Source organism: Fringilla coelebs (genome assembly GCF_963513975.1).
Source record: "Fringilla coelebs genome assembly, chromosome: 5".
Taxonomy (NCBI): Eukaryota; Metazoa; Chordata; class Aves; order Passeriformes; family Fringillidae; genus Fringilla; species Fringilla coelebs.
This window is the reverse complement of record NC_140033.1, coordinates 40,792,569-40,806,693: the sequence shown is the minus strand read 5'-3', so window position 1 is coordinate 40,806,693 and position 14,125 is coordinate 40,792,569. Positions and strand designations below refer to the sequence as shown.

The window sequence follows — 14,125 nt, the reverse complement described above, 5'->3', positions numbered from 1 at the left end:
TCAAAAAGGCTGGAGTTTTAAAAAGATCTACATAATCAACCTTAGAAAAAGAACAACACTGTCTCAGGGCAAGAGTGTTACCTCCTTTGATGAACAGAGCAGTAATGGATTTCTTTTTAACTTGGTTGCAACTTATAAAGCAACTTTCTTTTTGACAAAGTATGACTAAAAGGATTTAAATTAAACTAAAAATGAAGTTTTTAAAATGGAGCACTTACTTGGTGTGCCATGTAATAATCAATATTGATGCTTCTCTTGATGAGAATAAGATGTGTCCATATGTTTATTCAGTGTAGAAAATGGTAATTTATTCAGTGGTCATTGCTCAGGGTAAAGAATAGTCTAAAAACTCATATTTAATTTATTCAGCTTTCTGACACCTTGGTGAGTTTAGACATTTTGCATTTGGCTCATATCATATTTACATCACGAAAACAACAATATTTAGATGGTACAGAAGTGAGAGCTGTGTCAAGCAAATGTGTTGTCAGATTTCATCCACCAGAGGTAAAGTGACTCTGCCTTGATCGTTTGCTACAAGGATGGACTGCTGATGAAAGGTTGCCTTAAGATCAGCCTTCTGGAGCATGTAGGCTGGAATTCTCCAAAGTCCACATGAAAGACGTGAAGATATCACTAAATACCAGGCTTATAGTTTGTGAAACATCTGTTGGCCAGACCATTCATGTCATCTGGGATAGTCTGTTTGACATCGCACAGTCAGACAGACACAAAACACTACTGCCATCAATTGCCTCTGATTGGCTTTGGCAAGGTATGGGAGCTGATATGAATATAAGAAGGTATCAGCAATGGTTCAGGTGATATAACTAGTATTCATGATACTGTTAGAAAGATAAGGCCCATTTCTCTGGCCCAATCACATGCAATACATACTTCCTGTGATATGGTGTTTAGCTTGTAGTAAAAATCTACTATTGTTCAATGGGCATAAATGAAGGTCTTTGTCAAAGACTAGGGTTTCCCCCATGCTGTTTCACAGCCTCACCTTCCATGGAACACTGGGTACACTGAGTTTATAATGAAGATATTACACTTTTTCTTGGTGAAGACTGATGCCTAGCGACTTATTGCACTGAGATATTTACAAATGGTTTAGAAAGGCGCTTGCACAGTAGTGATTTTGTAGAATGTTAGATAACACTGAATAAAATCATAATGACTGAAACCTACATAACAGTATAAAAAAAACCTAAACCATCACAACACAAAATAGTTAACTATTCAAAAAGCTTTTAAACAAGATTTAAGACATTTGTATCAGTTTCCAATAAGGAAAGTTTTTTCTGCCCTTCTCTCTCATTTCACTCACCCTATACAACACCGAAATCTGCAGTACAAAATGGTATCCAAATATTTTTCTCTTCCTTCAAGCCCTAGCATATGGGATCTCTTAGCCCAGCAATATGTACTCCTCCCCACACACTTGTTTGAGACACAGCAGATAGCCACTGATACCATGTGTCATTACTTGGCTCTGCTTCAGCACTTTGCTATAAAACACTGAGACCAGAAAGGAAGGAATAGGAAGCATAGACTGTTCCAAGTTTCTGCTGCTTGTTTCTCCAGGAGTAGGAAGTCCACATGATTTGGTATGACCCAACTGCAGAGAATGAAACTGCTACAGACACATGGAAACAGACAACCTAGTACTGAGTAATTAGTCTGGGCTAGACGGAGCAGATGCCTGTACTATATGCCTAGTATAGTTATGCCACACATTTCTCAAAATCAACTTTTCAGACAATATATACAATTGAAAAAAAAAAAAGCAAAAAAATATGATAAATATTGCAGGGTATAATTCTAGTTACAGTCATCAATGCTGAACATTGAAATAATCACTCACGGAAAAAAAATATACTTCACAGACATTTACACTGTAAATTTATCATATACACTGCTCTGCAGAAAACAGATGTCGTTATATTTTTCATCACAAGAAGTTAAGGGCTTGAGTAACTTATTTGACATCAGTCCACAGTTCAGCCTTTGAGCCTGCTGTGCAAATTAAAATGCCAGCTCGTGGTTCACCTGTCATCATCTCAATGTAAACACTTCCTGAGAATTTTTCCCTAAATCCATGTTTTATTTGATTACTGATAAACTCAGTAATAATTTGGGAAAAAAAAGGAAAAAAAGTGCGGCAACAGCAGAGGGTGATACAGTACAAATCTCTCTGAAACCAGCTGGCCTTCTTTCTCCTGCCTTCTCCATCCCTTCCTTTTCTCCCTGGCCTCAGGAACACCTGCCCAATGCAATTGTCTTGTTGACAGAAAGATGGAATTGTCTGTGTAGTTTTCAGTTAAGCAATTAAAAAACCCCAAAACCAAACATGACAGGGTTATTTGGGCCAGACAGAGAGAAACAAGAATGGCTCAACTGAATTACTGTGTGTAAAACTCTGGCCTACTGGCTGAGTAATTCAAAACAGGATATTTTCCTTCCATAACATACGAACAGATACTTCCTTCCTGTGTGAAGAAATAAAACCTTCAACGTTCTGCTTTTTATTATTTTAGAAAGAAGCCAGGGATCAGAGAACATCAACTAATGAAACTGTTTTGTATATGTATTTTAAATTAAAATTAAAAAAATCCTAAAATTTAAGCCAGATCTCTATTTTTACACACACACACACGTTTCCCGTCCACCAAATGATTCTTGGAACTTCTGCCTCAAACCCTTTGCATCCTCTTAAATAAAGCAGTAATTCTGAAAATGTACCTTAAAATAGTTGCTAAAAAGGAGAAGAAAAAAAAATAAAATTACCCTAAGTCATCAACTCATTGGCAATAATTTCATAGAAAGCCCAGCTATTTTCTATGGGGAGGAGTTAGTGAAAGAAGCCTGGTATCAGATGACCAAAGACTGATCAACTGTAAAGTGCACTGCACCAACCAACAGCATGCTTGGTTTCATAACTCCATGATCCATACAAACATCTAATTATAAATGGGACTTAGTCCTGCCAGTAGCAGGGCTACTGCATCAATCTCCTCTGCAACATTACAGTGGAAAATTGATAAATGGCTCTTGCAAAGACACAGCACCTGAATAAGCACATTCAGAGACAAGGGTTCATGAAAAAAATCTTAGTTATATCCTCTTAGGTCTCACAAGGCCACATGCTGTTAGTTTGCTTTGCTTTACCTGAAACCAGTAAAAAAAAAAAAAAAAGGCAGCCAATGAATGTGAGCAATTAGAGAAAGCAGTTCTCCAGACAAGTACATGGTTGACTCATCAACAGCTGCCTTACTAAATAATACGCATACTGTGCCTAGAACTTGCCGTATAGATTGTCTTTTGAGGCTATAAAGAAAATATTTTTTAAAGATTCTTCTTCTTGTTTACTGAATGGCAACATTGATCCCATAGACATTTTTTACTTTTTACCTAAGTATAGCTAAATTCAGTTTTGAATGTTATGTTATTCCTCAGATTCCTCTGGAGCCCACTTTTATTTTTTAGAATGGAAGCTTCTCATCTGATTTCAATTCTTCTGAAACTGAAAGAGCATTTCTAACTCTATATAACTTGTAAAAATATCTAGTAATAATTTCTGGTTATTTGGCATAACAGAGCTGCTAAGTGTGGGGTTTGTTTTCTTTTTTTTTTTTTTTCCTGATTTAACCATACCATAATTTATTACTGTATTTAAACCTCTGATCTTTTTAGCACACTACACATAAGATAATAAGCCTACTTCACCTTTTGCTTTGAGGATATGTTCTTTTTACTGGAATATAGCTGACATTGCAGTTATAGCTGATGTGGCAGTTATTTTCTAAATTAATCTCATTCCATCATGAAAATGAAAAAAATACACATTAAAATATTACTGAAATTATAATTTGCTACTGAAGTACTAAGAAGAGAAGCATTTTGGAACAAAATGAAACTGTTTCCTTATTCTCATTTGATTGCCCTTCAGCTGTAAAAATATAAGGCATTCTACAGTGGGTGTGACATTAATAGCAGAGTAAGTACCAGAGCATCTCAAAGAGCAGGAAGCAGTTAATCCAAGATAAATAAATTTAAATCAGCTATAAATGAGAAATGCTTCTTTATTTCTGGACACCCAATGTGTTAATTCTAGCCTTGGTAGTGCTTTCCAACATGATTGCTTAAGAAGAATAGTGAAGACTTTATGCTAATTACTGTGCTTACTTCAGAAAACGTGAATGCATCCACATTTATTTCTTCATATTCATCTTCCAATTCATCACTTTTAACATCTGCAAGAGCATTGGCCAGTTTCTTTCGCAAAAGACAACCCTTCCAAAATGCCTAAACAAAAAATTCAGAGCATGTTATACATAGCCATAGATCAAACCCAAATCCAGATTCTCTATGTTATCCCATTAGGAAGATAAAACATCTTGGGCCTTTGTTTAATAGCTCAATGATCTGTTTTTTGAACTTTATGTGACATTTAAAACTACAAGATAAATTAAATGCCAGCATATGTCTAAAGCTTAGAGTACTCAAGAGGCTCTCCACAAGTAAGCAGAAAGGAATCCTGCAACTCCCTCAACTACAAACCTGGGTCAACTAATTAATTATATGACAATTCCTTCAGGGACTATTAAAAACTGAAAGGAAAGCCTACACAAGAAAAACCTGAGTGCCAACAATCAAATTACTGAGAATAAAAATACAGATGTACTAAATGTCCTATGGTTTACATGCAGCAATTCTTGGAGACATCTCATGTAATTGACCTAGGTCAGTTACTCTCTCTTAATTGTCTAAGATCTCTACTTAAAAAAAATACTACCAGTAAGCATAATCATCTCTAAGAAAAAGAAGCACATCAGGAAACTAGGAAGGGTGTTAGGAAGACATGCCAAGCATAGAATCATATCCAGCAAAAACACTTCAGAGATCACAATGAGATAGATGGAATGAAGAAAACTGAATACAAGATGGCAACTTCCCCACAAATCAGTATTTGACATCATTAGAATTCAAGATGTCCCAAGTGTTTAAAACACCATGCAAAATATTCTCACTGCCATAAAAGAAGTGGTGCTGTATACCTTTAATGGCTCTGCAATGAAGGCACTAAAATAGGAAGGGTAAATCTCATAATCTGGTTTTAGATTATTATTATATTTAGAAAAAGTCTGTATAACCTCATAAATTATTGAAAATGTTACTATTTTACACACACATTTCCTGATAATAAAAAATTATAAAATTATTAAAAGTTTTAAAACTGCTTTCTTATAATTTCATTGTTGTTATTTTTCTACAGGCCTTTATAAGCATCTAGATAAAATGTCCTGATATTACTGAGTGATCAAATGACAAATATATTTCATTCAACAAAGGCAATTATCTTTTACAGATTTAAAGGAGAAAAGCAATCCTAATGACATATGCAGAAAGCTAAATTGTGAGGTAGCTGCTAACAGACATCTATGAAAGCACCAGGTCAGTGTTCAGTCATGATCTAAGAGAAAAATTACATGTAGTAGTTTTTAAGAAACAAAAATTAAAACTCTCTTACTGTACAAATTCATTCTATATCTGCCCATGGAATTCAGTTCTTGCTGCTTCTTTAAAAAAGATTGTAATAGATCGTGGCAAAGGTTTAGAGAGGAACAAAAAGATAAAGAGAATTACAGAGAAATGTGAAAAGAGACTAAACAGATGAAAATTACAAAAGGTGGATGTAAGGATGTATGTATGAGAGATCTAAGAATCTGTAATATGCACAGAAGATAAATAATAGATCACTTTTATTTTCATACTCTCTTTGGGAATTACCACGTTTGAAACAAATGAAAGGAAGCACATACTAATCACTATATAGATTTGTTAAATGCACCACTTTAATATAGAGGTCAAATACATAAGTAAGTTCAAAAATGGATTAAGTAAGTTTATGGAAATCAATTATTAATATGCTAGCTACATTTTATACTCCAGTAACAAATTTTTGCTTCTAAATCACTTTGTCACTCTTGAAATTTGTATACAAAACCTACTCTATAGAATGTTTCCAAGTTAGCTTGAAATATGGAATCAACAGAGTTGACTTGCTTCAAAATGTAGGAAATAACCCCATGAACCTTGTCAACTTGGTAAGCAAATACTGGTTACCAAACCAAACAGAGTCAAGGTGTGGACACCAACCCTTGCCTGTAGTAACCCATTCTGTTAAACTGTTATAAGCTCAGTATCTACCACAGAACAGCCCAGGCCATGGTCTGTTCCCAAGGCCAATATGGATAAAGCAATCCTGGGGTTTGGAGATGGGAAGACAAGGAAAGAACTGGATAGGTATGATACAAGAGACAGGAAGATTATTAAGTCACACAGATAACAGACACAACACGGGTTACACAGCATCCATCAGTTTCACAGCATACACAGGCCCCAGTAAGAACATGGGCAGAGTATCTCTTAAGAATAATATTAGAATTATATCAAGTAAAAATAATTCAGGGAAATACTTGGTGGAAAAAGGGAAAATTTTTTTTCTGTAAAGGGAAAATGTGTTTCTATAAAGTTTTTCGTAAAGAAGTATCTGTTTTAGAAACACCAAGGTTATGCTGATTGAATAAAACAAAAATGTTTAATTATGAAACTTAATAAGATAATAAGCAAAAATAGATACAAGATGATAATTAAACAAAACTAGAAAGATTTTGTTATTAAATTTACAAAATAAGAAAATACCATAAACCAACCTGGATTACTGTGGCGGCTTCATGTTTCTGTCTCAAAGCATCTACAAACTGATGATTCTCTGTTTTATTGCAGTCATTTTTCCTCTGAGCATGGTACTGCTGCCAAAAGGACTGGATGGAGGATGCTTCTATATGTAGGCTCATGGAGAAATAAATACATTTATGACTCACATGGCCTCACCAATACAACTGGATTGTCATATCTGCCAAACTTCAATCATAAAACATAGCACTGTGCTTTGAGACAAATGAAAAGTTGTGCTACTAAACAAGAAATTACAATCAAGATGAGATATATATGCTCACTGGAGGATATTCACACCACATAACTTCTGAATCCAATTATCTAAGGACTAATCTCCACTGGGCTCTGTTCCATGAATAATCACAGTAGAGGAAGAGTCCTCAAAGGAAGGATTAGGAGCAAAAGTGCTGTAACAATGACTGAATAAACTATTTGAGGGGTCTTCTTATTTCCACTGAACATATAAAAACAAACAAAAAAAAACCAAAAAAGAAAAACCCCCCAAACCCCCCAACAACCCCCCCAAATTCCCCCCCAAACCCCCAAACCAAACAACAAAAAAAAACCAAACCCCAAAAACCAAACCAACCAACCAAAAACCCCAAAAAACAACCACTAAGAATGAAAGAGTGATAAATACTGAAAACTGAACGAGACAGGTATTTTCAATGGAGCAAACAGGAAAAACAGTGCAATTTCATCTTTGGCTGCTTTTACCCATTAAGACTTCTGACCACTGGTTATATGTGTAAATTTTCTAATTTGCTCATTTTTAACAAGAACTAAGTACAGACTATTTAGATCTGTTCAGTGATTCCAATTTCTAAATATATGTTCAACTAATTCATACCTATGGAGAAAAAGTATAATGTCAGCTCTGCATTATGACTTTACTATCTTTCCTATCTTGGAATTCTTTTCTCCACAAAATACTTATTTCAATTGGAAAGTGTATTAAAAAAAGGACATCTAAATTTCCAATCTTTACATAATCCCTTTCCTTGTGTAGTGCATCTATTTAAATAGAGGAATACTAGTCAGTAAAAAATAAAAAATCATGCTTCAGAGGTCAAGACAAGTACAAAAATTGGTTTGAATTCTGTTTTGAAGAGAACTCTCCAAAAAATACTTACATAATTAATTCAAAACATTAATGAAAAACTAAATGAACTTTTTCAAAAATTTTTTGAAGTATTAATCTCATGCATTAGACTAACATATTCTTGCTTTCAGCTTGCAGAGAGGTAATAATGAATTGCATGGTCTTCCTTAATCATAAAATTTCTGACAATTTATTACTGCCTTAAGTACCTACTAAGTAGTTTCCTATTTACCATAAGCATAAACAGCTCAAAGAAGCACACCCACCATGCTTGCTTTTCACACTGTTCTCAAGATACCTGTTTTTGAAATTAAATTCTTATGAAATTTTAACTCAATTCTTGAAGATTTGCTGCAAAAAAACCAGCTTCTGTTTCACTTGTCTGTGCATCCAGAACTACACAAATCAGCAGCAAACACATTCCAAGAGGTAACAAACCAGTCTGCAGGAGAAAATCTAGGGACACATAACAAGTTGAACTGGCCTCTCACCCCTGCCTCTACTTTTAATAAGCAGGTTAAGGCATGTTGGAGAAGTACCAAAAGCAGGGCAGGCCATGAGCTCTTCAGTCATCACAACAGCAGAACACTGTTGTGGCCAAAATCAAGGGATTAGGATGGCAGATTTAAGGAATTTTTCTTCTTGCCTTCTAAATGGTACTGACTGTAAAGTTTACACAAATTAATCTTGAATGTCTAAAGAATAATTCTGGCAAAAACCCTTACACTGGTGTCAAGTTAATCTCCTGCAAAGTTTCTGCAAAACATTTGTCATTTGCATTCCTAACTCTGTATGTGTCATTGAACAGGTGTCTTAACATTATTTGAAGAACATAAATATCTATATCCTAATATCCCAACTGGGAGAATACCACAAAGGATTCATAATTTTTAATATGGAAGCCTAGTGTGCAACACTTGACTATAACTCTTTATTGTCTAATAAGCTTAAAAATATTATCTTACAAGTTCTGTGCCTCTGTTTTAAACAAAAAATCCTCACTCCTATTGTCTATCTACATAATCAATTTGAAAGCAACCTGACATCTGTCTTACCTCTCTGTATCATTCTCAAAGTGCTGGAGATTTCTTTCCATATCACTTGCTGCAATCACTGACTGTTGCAATGTGAGTTGGCCTGACATGTTATCATTGCCTTTGCTCTCCCCACTGTAATTAATACAAGATTCAGTGCTCTTCTGCTCCACTCTCTGATCTCCTCTATTTTTCTTCTCATGCACAGGTAGGGAGGAGTTAATGAATGTGGCCTGAATATCACCAGTAGTCATCCATCTTTTGGAAGGATCCAACGAGACCTGTTTATTTTCTGTCACACCCATGATAAAGAGGTTATTCTCCTGTAGGCAGCCAGTAGATGTTTGCTTTAAATGATTTTGAAGTGCTTCTGGTCCATCTCTGTCAGTAATGTTTAGTTCACCGTACTCATGTACATATCGATGTTTAATACTAAGTTTCAGCAACTGATCAAAATACCAGCATTGCCCCAGTACAGAATCAATAGAAGAGGTAGTTCTGAAAAAAAAAAGAAAAAAAATTTTACATGTCTGTTAGAATGCTTTAAAAAAAATTCCCTCTATTATTTCTAAAATAGCTTGTGCTTTCAAGTATGCTTACATATTTCCATAGTCTTACAGCAAATAGCAATTACTGCGATTGGAAATCCAGTTTCAGTAACTACAAATCCTAACAGATTTTATCTTTTTTTGGACATATTTAAACTATAATCACACATATTTCTTATTTTACTCAGGGTTTTCCTAAAAGAGAAGGTTTTCAGTCTTTTTAAAATAGCCATTAAACCATGCATTTCACTATTAATTTTCTGTGTCATTAGTGGCATGTGAAGCCCAAATTTTTGGAAGGTTTGAGGCAATTTTGCCTTAACAATCCAATCTTACCAGGCAACTATGAAAACTCATATAAAAATAACAGTAATTTTAAAATTTAGATAAGAACTAAAGCAACAAAACCCAAACTTAGATTCAAACCAACAAACTACGATGTCTAAAGAAAATTCAGGAAGACAAACTTTTAAGTACAGATCTTTTTATCAATACAAGGCAAAGTGCTAGACTGAAGCAAAAGAAGTCTGGATCTCATTAGTTCTTTGTGTTACACTGTCTAAATGATGAGGATAAGTAAGAGTAAATATGAACTAATTGTTACAGATTCAAATGGCTGTCTGTACTTTAGATGGTGTTTGTTCATTTTATTAGGTAGCGCGTACTTCTGGGATCATGAAAACATTTTCCTTTAATAGCATAGATAGATGCAGAGATCTGTAATCTGGTGTTAATTTCAGAGGAGTACAAAGTCAATTCTAGGTCAGCAATCCAAGGGAAAAAGTAGAAATAAGACAAATTTTCTTGTTGGTCTGGAAAAATTAGGTCCTAAAATTATAGTTAGAATAACAGAAATTTCTTTCCTGTTAATCATTCTGGAAAGGTGAAATTTTTATAAAGTTCTGGGGACTCTTTACCATTATAATTATATCCTCAGTGAAGTTCAACTAAGAACATTTCAGATTTTTAGGAACATAATCAATCAGACCCTATAAGAGTAAAAAGGATTCCAACTCTTCCACTGCTAGTGCAACTTCAGTGCTATTGGACAAAATCTGAATGGGTAAATTGATCGACACAGCTTAAGCACACAACTCACTGTGTACATTTGATTATCCACTACAAAACATTACTCCTACTCCTGTTAATACCACACATACAAGTGTAAAAATATTTAAACTGATCTATAAATTTGTTTAAGGATCTAAAATGCTACATAGTAAGAATAACAATTACTTTAAAAGAAAATAGTTACAGCATTAATTAAATTCTTTACTTAAGTATATTGAATTAGTTAAAATATTTAAAAAAAAAAGTCTGGTACAAGATCATTTTCAAATTTCTACATAAAATAATATGGTGAGAAGACCAAAAAAAAAGGAAAAAATTGAAAAAATCCATTCCCGCCTGTTTTTTTTTCCTTTCCTTTGCTTTATTTTGTTGGTTTGTTTATGAAACTTAAAATATTGCAGAAAGCCCCAGAATGTTTTATATATTGAGCAAAAAAAAATTCCTCTGAAAACTGTATCCTGAGTATCCTTGCTCATTGCAAAAAAAAAAAAAAAAAAGCCAGAAAGAAAGAAAAACAAACAACTCTAACAGTGAATCCTCTCCTTTGACAGGTGCAGGGGTATCTCAAGCATCTGTTTCATCCTTCCAGTGGCTATGAATATGTCAAGCAGAAATGGAGGGATTGAGGAAGTGAAAATTCAGGCAGGGAATGATTTTTTGGTCACCAGAGATCATAAGTTAGTTTTTTTATAGAGGATGCTTTTTGGGCAGTTTTTCCAAGCCGTGGGTGCAAAACACCATCTTGTCTCTGTGGGCATGTACCCTCTCCCTGGCAATCCACAACTATACTTTGGTTTTGCAGGATTTTTAGGCCACCCTCTGTATCAGTAGCTTTTCAGTTTAGCTTTTTCAGTCATGTTGGATCAAGTTTTAAGAAACTACAAAGGAAGCTGAAGTGATATCTCAGCGACTGATGCGCAGTGAAGTGGCATGGTGTATCTGAGGTTCTCCTGCCAAGGTAAAGCTCCAGCACACAGACACCAAAGGTCATGGTGAGGCCTGAGTACCACCTTGGTGCAGTCAGCTTGGTGGTTCCCTTCAGTCAACAGGGAAATATCAACATCCTATCAACACACTGCAACTTTCTCAGTGTCTCAACTGCACTGCACGCTTGAGACTAGACAGGCATTCCTGAAGATTGCTTATTCAAACCTCAGAAAGGAAGCTGCTGTAATGGAAAAGATGCAGGTATGGTTTACATCTTTAATTGTTAAAAAAAAGAACATACAAAGGAAGAGAGAAGACAAAGTAAGAAATATGACAATATTAAGCCTTTTGATACCACAATATTTCTTTTTCAATAATGTAAATTCATTGTTTGCCTTTCAGACCTTTTCCACTGTTATTGGTCACACTTGACCTGGAACTGCTTCTTGGTTAAGATCTGATCAAGGTTTTAAGCATAAATTGGCATCCAGACAAAACAAGAAATGGAATTATCCTATGGAAGCACCAGTATCCATAGTGTCTGGCTGCTTAGTATGCAATGAAATACAGATAAATATGGTAGCCTCGCAACAGCAAAATTTTTATGGCTTTCCAGCTTTGACCAGCACATTCCTTCATGTTCAGTTGCTGCCAGGCTTTATTTTGATCATAACAAGTGAATGTGATTTATGCCATATGCAAATTTTAGCATAACCACTCCTTTTGAAGTGGGAAAAAGGGGTAATAAGCCAGAAGAGCAAGGGTAGAATCTAGCAGTACTGTACAAACATGCTGGGCACATTAGTGGCCCTAATACTAAAGTCCAAGATATTATTTTCACAAAAAAAATATGAAGAGCAAAAAATGACTTGTAGCTCTTTTTTTTTTTTTTTTTTAACAGATACCTCGCTATTTTTGCAGGACTTTGAGGAAAGATAAAAGCATTAGAATCAGATTTTAATCTATTAGGAAATTTAGAGAAAAGCATTAGAATCAGATTTTAATCTATTTGGAAGTTTAAGTCAGGCATTTATTAAGGACTGTTACAACTTCAATCCTCACACCAATTCACAAAGACTATCCATCACTATCCTTAATTTAGACCAAAACCTGCTCAATTCCCACGCAGTGTTTGGCAACGGAGGAGTAGAGGGGAGGAATAAATCCCACTGGTTACACCTAGGATGCTTCTTAAGGATCCATGCATACATGCACAGGCTGACTTAACAGGTACAGAAAAGGACAAATTATTTATGCTAAAGGCCTTCCAGAGGAGTTTAAATCAGCCAAAATGTTGCTACTTATGAAATTTAAAGCAGCAGCAGAGGCTTGCTTGTAGAACTTTGTATAGAATTTTCTACTGCAATCACACCTGCAATGGCTGCCTGATTATTCAAACAGCATAATTTTGTCAGAATGAGACAGTAAATCAGGAAAAGTCAGCAGAACAAATCTCTCAGAGGCAAAAAGCATAGGCTTGGGAAAAAGAAGCCAGTTCTGATCAGGAATAGCAGTTTTCTCCTGGTTCTTGTAGTTAAATCATAATTAATATCCTACCCCTTCGTATGCTAGTGTGTGCTAGTTAAAGCCTTGCTTAATATCATGTTTTCCCCTACTGTGACTTTCAGAACCAAAATACATGGAATATTCACATAGTACACCTCAATTTTATTTGCAATAGTGTAGGGTAAAATCTAATGTCTTCCAGGAAACTTCTACAAGCATCATTATTGATGTTCAACTGCAATTTACAAAAGTCCCTTACAAACATGAAACAGGTCACTGTTGACATATTCTCTCCTTCCAACACCATTTATGAAATTCTTGTCATTTTCACTGCAAAATACATACAGTATTAATAAATAAAGTTTAAGTTCCACTAGCCATACAACTGCACATCTGATGGCTGAAAACAAACTGCTGCAGCAGAGGTATCATATTTTTGTACATGGTTACTTATTACAAGTCATCTAAAGGTTATGTGACAGAAAACATTTCGTGTAACTTTAAAGTCAGTTTTATTCTTAAGCATGGCAACAACAGAGAAGTTTTGGGAAGAAACAGCGCGGAGAATTTAACTGGGCAGCACTGGTGTATGAAACGGATTAGGGAAGAAAGCAGTGATTACTTCTGGCAGCTTACATACTTGAGGTCGCACCTACAGGGGCTCATAACTTAGCAAGATGTGAAACAGACAGAAGTTTGCTCTATTGCTGGCCTGTTGTTTAGCAATGTCACATTAATTCAGTCAAAGTATTGCAATATGTACATATAATAGCTATGCTGTAAGGCTTATATACAAACAAGTTGTTTAGAGTTCCTTTTATGAACTGCAGTTTGCAATGGTTTTCAAGTCATCCATAAATTTTACTTCAGTCAAAATAAAAGATAGATGGCTTTAACACACAAGAAATTAATTTTAAGACCAAATTGGATACAAGATGCTTCAATCATGTCACATTTAGGGATTTACAAGATCACAAACGAATTCTCAAAAGCTTAAAAAATCCACAACCCTCCCTTCTCTGCACCCCCTGCCCTCCCTCCACCCAAACCATACATTCAGGAAAGAAGAGATGTTTACATAATCACCTCTTTCCACTACTGTTCTTCTCAAACATCTGCAGGCTCTTACAAAAACTTCTCTTTGAAAATTTACATAGAATAATAAAAAGAATCTCAGTTGAAGGAACCTC

General features: G+C 35.0%; 1 protein-coding gene across 1 annotated transcript in view; it reads right to left on the bottom strand.

Annotated features, from left to right (window-relative positions):
• The window catches only part of LRRIQ1 (leucine rich repeats and IQ motif containing 1), a gene marked incomplete at both ends in the record, with an annotated part of 100,678 nt that overhangs the window by 59,752 nt on the left and 26,801 nt on the right, over nucleotides 1-14,125 (bottom strand). The window contains 3 exons of the mRNA XM_084205866.1: nucleotides 4,192-4,311; nucleotides 6,723-6,861; nucleotides 8,905-9,381. Coding sequence (XP_084061992.1) covers nucleotides 4,192-4,311; nucleotides 6,723-6,861; nucleotides 8,905-9,381 — 736 coding nt within the window. The remainder of the gene's footprint in view (nucleotides 1-4,191; nucleotides 4,312-6,722; nucleotides 6,862-8,904; nucleotides 9,382-14,125) is intronic.